The 6,716-nt window shown below is 44.2% G+C and overlaps 1 protein-coding gene across 2 annotated transcripts in view; it reads right to left on the bottom strand.

The window, feature by feature from the left end:
• Nucleotides 1-1,769: 1,769 nt before the first annotated feature.
• The window catches only part of EFNA5 (ephrin A5), a 291,263-nt gene continuing 286,316 nt past the window's right edge, over nucleotides 1,770-6,716 (bottom strand). For both annotated transcript variants that reach the window (XM_040239726.1, XM_040239727.1), the window contains one exon: nucleotides 1,770-6,294. In XM_040239726.1, coding sequence (XP_040095660.1) covers nucleotides 6,173-6,294 — 122 coding nt within the window. In that variant the 3' untranslated portion in view covers nucleotides 1,770-6,172. The remainder of the gene's footprint in view (nucleotides 6,295-6,716) is intronic.

Below are 6,716 nucleotides of genomic sequence, written 5' to 3'. Positions count from 1 at the left end.
TTCCACATGCCTCTCTAGCAAAGTGTGGCTCTTCCCACAGCGCTCACGTCCTGTCTCTGATCCTGCCCTCTTCCCTGTTATGTGTGCAGCACTATCTGTCGAGAACTGGCCTCTTTAATCAGCGACTCACAGTCACTTTCAAAGGAGCTTAGATCCCACTTTTGGATGTTCTATCTACTTTATCCCTTTGGTCTAATCTGAGAAAACTTAGGCATTGTCTTGGCTGAACTCCTGGGCAGCTCACAATTCAATGTAGATACAGTCTGGGCTCCTGGAACACACCTATGATTATTCTCTAAAGCAGAACCTGAAATTATCTTCATCACTTTCCCTACTTTCTTGGGGCACCATGGTGATTTCTCTGGACCAGCCTCCTCAGGGTTTGCGTCAGAGATACTTAGGTTTCCTCCTCTCCAGAGTCACCTGTGTAGCTGTGATAATTTACTCCTTGCACAGTACACTGTCCTTGTTAAGCCCACAATGTTGTGCAACTCACCGAGCTTTTTCTACTTTCTACTCTTAACCCCATTTTGACTATATGTATAATTTCCTTTAAGCTTCCTAGTCTTATTTTTTTTCTCATCTCATTTTTATTTTATGAAAATATCTATCTCCCGTCTCATTCAGGGAGAATAGAAATGCTTGACTTGTTTCTCTTCTCTATAAATCATTACTATGTTACGTTGACACACAATGTCTGCCTTACGCTGTAAACTTTACAAGTACAGGTTGTAAACATTAATGTCATTCTGCACAGCGCTGAGCACAATGTCATGACCACTTCAATGCTTTTGATGGTAATGGCGATGATGACAATGACCACGTGATGCTGTTCTGGTTTGAAAATATCACATAGGTAGTCCAGTACATCTTTTTTTTTTTTTTAATGAGTTGTTCCTCATTCTATAATGCTGTCATTCTTCATTAGCAAAAAAGGTTACTGTAAGCTGTAATTAGTGTTTAGTGCCCTGTCAAATAATTAAGTGTAATAAAAAGCTTTCAATGAGTTTAATGTTAACATGGTATAATTAAAGCCAAGTCTTGAAATGCATTAGGTTGTCCATTATGTCAGACATCTGATGCTTTCTCCCCTCCACAGCTGAAATTCTCAAATGGTGCTTGTAGCAATGTCATCGTCAAAGACAAAAAACTCATTATCAGTCTGAGGCAGAATGGGCTTGGCAGTGTCCAGCAAGGGCAATATTTTAAAAAGTAAGCAGATCATTTCTACAAATCTACTGTTTACTGATGAGGAAACAAAGATGTTGTGTGACTTGCCCAGGGTCACATGGTGGTAAGTTACTTTTCCTTGGTAGTGAGAATTGTGGCTCAGAATTATAGAGGTGATTATTATTATCACTACTGCCATTCTCTCTTTTGGAAGGATCAGATATTTGCCGTAAAATGATTATTTTTGTCTTTTTCTTGATGAGGTGAAAAAAACAGGTGCAAAGTAAAAGAACACAGTTTGTATTTAGCTTTTGCACTGAACACTGCTTTTAGGATGCAGGGCGTCACAGTGCCTATTTTAAGGCTCAAATACTGAGGCAAGGCAGAAATCTCACCATTTTCTCATCAGAATAACTGGCATGTGCCTAGATACTTGGCCATTTTGAACCCTGCATTCTTTGACCTTCTCAGGCCTTCTCTTGTGCATGTCGTATTATCTTTTCTATCCACAAGGATTTTGAAAAAATTCAGCAGAGTGCAAGTAGCCCCTGAAATAAAGGCGTCATTCAAGGAACAAAGAAGTAGAAGGAGGGCTCCAATTAAAATGATGAAAATCTTTAATTTTTATTTAGGTATACTTGTACGGACACGTGTATATACAAATACAGATCTTATGGGTTTGTCTGTGTGTGTTTTGTATTTTTTTTTCCTTTTTTTTCTTACATTTTCTTTAACGTTTATATAATGTCAGCATTTCAAAACAGCACTCGATGAGTAAGTGCAAAGGAACTGCAAAGCGGGCAGTACAAGCACAGGACCACACGGAGCTGGACTTCACACCCAGACGCACACACAATGAGTGGCTTCAATGGGGTGTCAAGAGTAAAGCATGGAAAGCGGATTTTGACTCATGGGCAACCTCCAACATGCCAGCATCTATTACACTGTACAGACAATGGGGGCAAGCCCATTGTAGGGAGATTTGTCTCACATCTGAGCAGCTCTGGGGCAGACGCATGGGAAAAACTCAGTGATGCCAAACCAGAGACGGACCTGTCCATTCACGGTTCTGCGGGAATGCAAAACGCAGGAGGAAGGCAAGAGAGAAAACATAAAGATAAGAAATAAAAGGGGGTTGTCGGCAAATGAGGGTTTTCATGGAGGTGGTTTCCAAAAGAAGAAAAAAAAATTCAGTGAGCACAGCTCTGGGAGCAATGAATGGAGGGAAAAAGTTTAAACTGCTTTTTGTTTTTAAATTTGGGGTAAACTAATAAAAATGGCTGCTGCCGTGGCTAAGGCACCAGAGAAAAACAAAGTCCCTGAAAACCAGCAGGTTCGGCGCGGCTCTGCCTTTGCCGGTGATGCAGAGAGGAAGAGCCCTCAGCTAACCTTCTCAAGAGAGTGGGTTTGCAATCTTTCCCGTGCTTTGGCTGTGTGTGATAGTGACAAGCCTCTTCTTGGAGAAAAAAATGAAAACAGTCATCTATGAAAACCTCCCCCCACAAATAGGAAACCAAAGCAAAGCACAGAACCGTGACTGACGTCCCTAAAACCTTTCAGACCAACATGCTGGGGTGGGGGGCGGGAAACACCACAGGGCTCCAGCATCAGACCTTGAAAACTTTGAGGACCAACTATTGATCAAAAAAAGTCATGTTGTTCCAGGTCCCAAGATGGTGGAGTCTTAAGATTGGGAGGGCGACGACCACACGTGAGTCCTGTATGGAGCAGCATCTCAGGCCGCTTGGGACTCTTCTCAGCCACGTATACATTGGATGTTTCAAAGCCTCAATGCATGTTTTGTATCCTGAAAGACTATTGTTCTCACTTACAAAAGACATAAGAATCAAATTAATACTTTATTATCAAACACTATATACAACAGAGGTTGCTAATAATACAGAATTTAAAGAACGCAGTTTTTTTTTTCTTTTTTAACGTTTAACTTTTCTTTCTTCTGCCACCCAAGAAAGTACAGTACAAAACAATAGTCTAAACTAACACGGACTGTAACCTGGTCTATTAAAGGATACACAGTATCCACTAAACAGACAGATCCTTATTTCCCTGCTTCACACTGCAAAGCCCTTGGCAACCAGGGGCAAAGGTCGCTGGGGTTTGACTAACTGGGGCTGAGAGGCAGTGAAAGCTGCCCTTCAGATTCTGAATTGGTTTTGAAATTAAAAGCTGCTACAAAGTTGCATCGAAATCCTCCTAAAGCCCCCTGAGGGTTGTAACACCATCACAAAAGGCCACCAGCACTTTTTGGACAAAATGAAAACTGTCTGATACCAATCATCCTGAAAACTCCATGGCAAGCGCTACCTACAATTACGTCACTTACAGGTAGAGAAGCACGTTTTCTACTGGTGTGGATAGTCTTGCTTTTTTTTTTTTTTTCCTTTTACATTTAATCTGTCGGGGCACAATGGTGAAGTAAAGGGGTCTAATTTCACTGTGAAAAATGAAAGACAATGGCAGAGAGGGCCATGAGTAATTATTTCATCATTTGTTAGCGACAAATGCTAGAAAAACCACAGAAGTCACCATTTCTAAAATGAAATTAGCACTGCTAATGTAGTTATGACTAAACTGGAATCATTACAGGATCGTTTGATTTCCTTGTGGTCATACAACATGCAGTATAATTTTGGTTCTGACTACTGATCCATTTTAGAAGGTATCTTTTTCCCCCTTACCCAAATCCCACAAGACCAACAAGCCTGTAACTATTAATAAGAAAAGAATATTACTGAGTATTACTGAGAGTTCCGAGTATATAAATAGTTAATGCAAAAATAATAATAATAATAATCCAATGCTGTGAACTTTTGTTTCAGTGAAATGGTGGCTGCTCTCTGTGATAAGACTCTGCCACTCCAGAGACGTTCCTGGTGTCTGGGGGAACAGGACTGGTTCCATCTGCGAAGCTGGCAACCGCAATCACACCGTTCCAAGTCCTACTCACACGGTTCCACGTGTGAGCAGACGGAGCCTGAACATCCACTCCAAATGGATCGGGTGAGCCCAGAGTACATTCCAATGTGTGTACAACTCTCCAGGGTGCCGTACCTTTACAGCTGTCTTTCATTCACATATTTTTCTAATTGAGAACTACGCACAGTTCTTTAGCAAATTCCCATTCATAAAGTCTGTCCATAATATGACCCCCCTTTTTTTAAACATGTACATTAAAAACAAAAATTTTTTTAAAAATCCGTATTGTGCTGGAATGCTTCCAATTTTTCACATCTTACATGATCCTTGCATTTTATTGGTTTTGTTTTGAAAGGCATGGTTTCTATTGACGTGTCCTGCCATAGCAAAAAAAAAAAAAAAAGGCTTGATTTCTTTTCCATGGGTCTGACATTTTTCCCTGTCTCGGCTTTTGGAGTTCAAAGTTCGTAACACCCTCTGCAGTAGAAACCCCGAAGGCTTGCATTTCCTGGTAACATCCCGGTTGGCTGATTCACTATCCTCTTGCCCCACCCCCACAATGAAACAAGATAACCCCCCCATATTTCTAAATGTATCAAGGGATACCACTTTTTTTCTCACAAGTTTAAATAGGACAAGCATATATACTCACTCTCAGCATAAAGTATATCTAAATAATGTATTTTCTATTCTAGTGGATTTTTAAAAAAATATTTTGTTAAAGTCTTTGGGACTCCATCCTGTTTATCTCCCACAGATAAACACATGTTCCCCCTAGGCTTCAGGCTGTGTCAGAAAGGGAAAGGATATAAAATCAACTCTTGAATTTTCTCTTTCCACAGTTTGGAATCTTTATTCCAAATTTCCCTTTGGCCCTCCCAAGTAGTACAGACTGACTCTCCCGGGAGCAGGGGTGTGCGCCGGGGCCCCTGGAGACGTGGAGTGCGGAGCCAAGCGTGGGCACTGGGCTGGGAGTTGGGGAAAGGCCACACCACACTGGCGCTCCAGCAAAGCCAAATTTCGTCCCCTCTGGCCCCTGACAGCCTTTCCTTGGTACACGTGGTCCCCCAGAGGAGTATCCAAAGCTATTCGGTAATATACTCATCGACCCTGGCTTCTCAGCCTCGGGGAAGGTCACTTTATTCGTAAAAATGCCTCTTTCGGGTTCTTTAAAAAAAAAGAAAAAAAAAAAAGGTTGTAGCACCATGGTGATCTGTATTCAAAGGAAAAAAAACCAAAATCATCTGGTGTGCACTGCCCAGTCACCAAAAAAATTAGAGGCACTCATCACACGCACATGGTCCCCACCCAGCCTAGCTTTCTGCTTTCTCGAGGGCTCTGTGCTAGTAGCATTCGGCCCCTGACCCGCCTCCCAGACCAAAGGCTTCCTTTATGGAGCAAAAGTTTTGCTGCCAAGGATGGTTTAAGACAGTCATCTGTAAAGGAAAGAAAACACAAACAAAAAAACCAGTGTCTCAACCTTTGAGAAGCCTGTGTGTGTACACGCTCCTAGAGGAAACGGTGTAATCTGATCTCCGTCCTTAATACCTCCCCTCTGGACTAGACACGCTGACACGGTGCCCTGCGTCGTACAGTCCCGAATAAGAAGGCATGAGCATCCTGGGCCAGGGGACACCCCCCGGGCCTCCCCGCCCCCGGCGGCCTCTGCCGCCGTCCTTCGGGTCCGCGCACCGGCGGGGGGTGGAGCGCTCGCAGGAGGACGCACAGGAGCGGACGCCCACTGGGGTCGCTCCCACAGTCTGGCATGTTCATCTGGAGTCCGTGCAATTCGGAAGGGGGTGAGAGAGGGCAGGGGCAGGGGCCAGGGTGGGGGTGAGGAAGGCGGGAACTACTTAAGCACGCCACCACCACCACCCACCCCCACAAGCCCCGAATTGTTGCTTAGAATTCAGGCTGAAAGAAAGAAAACAAAACAACAAAAAAAATCTGACATCTGCCAAGAAAAAACCAGTATCAAGTCCTTTCTTAGGATGAGCAGTTAGGTGGATCTCCGGCGTTCCAAGACCCTGATGTTCTCGGTGACAGGTGACGGGAGGAGACTGTGCTATAATGTCAAAAGCATCGCCAGGAAGAACAGCAGGATCGCCAAAAGGCGGCTGGGTATCCTCGGGGTTTGCGCCGCGTTCTCGCCGCGGGATGGCTCGGCTGACTCATGGACAGTGTCATCTGTTCGAACAGAAAGCACACGTTCCAGTGAGATTTCGCATCCTTAATAACTCTCTCTCTCTTGCAGCAGCAGCCTGCTGTTCGCAGACCTCGCCACCCTCTGCAAAGTAGGGTAATGAACTTTGTGCCACCATTGACTTTCATGTCTGCATAATCACTCATTATTTACAGCAAACAAAAGGAGAGGCAGAGAAAATTGGACTTTCTCGGCAACATGAACGCTTTCCTTAAAAACTGAGGCGGAGAAAAACGCGCATGCGCTGTACCCTCCGGCCCGCGAGCTGCTCTGGTCCGCTGGCAGTCAAATGCGCCACGCGCGAACCTGACGTCTGAGCGGGCCTTCTAAACCCAAGAAGCCAGGGAGAAGAAAGGAACCGGGCGGGGGCGGGCGCGGCGGCACGCAGTTAATGCTGGCATATTAG

Source organism: Oryx dammah, unplaced genomic scaffold (assembly GCF_014754425.2).
Source record: "Oryx dammah isolate SB20612 unplaced genomic scaffold, SCBI_Odam_1.1 HiC_scaffold_5, whole genome shotgun sequence".
Lineage (NCBI taxonomy): Eukaryota > Metazoa > Chordata > Mammalia > Artiodactyla > Bovidae > Oryx > Oryx dammah.
The sequence above is the reverse complement of the archived record's forward strand: the minus strand, read 5'-3'. Positions and strand labels throughout refer to the sequence as shown.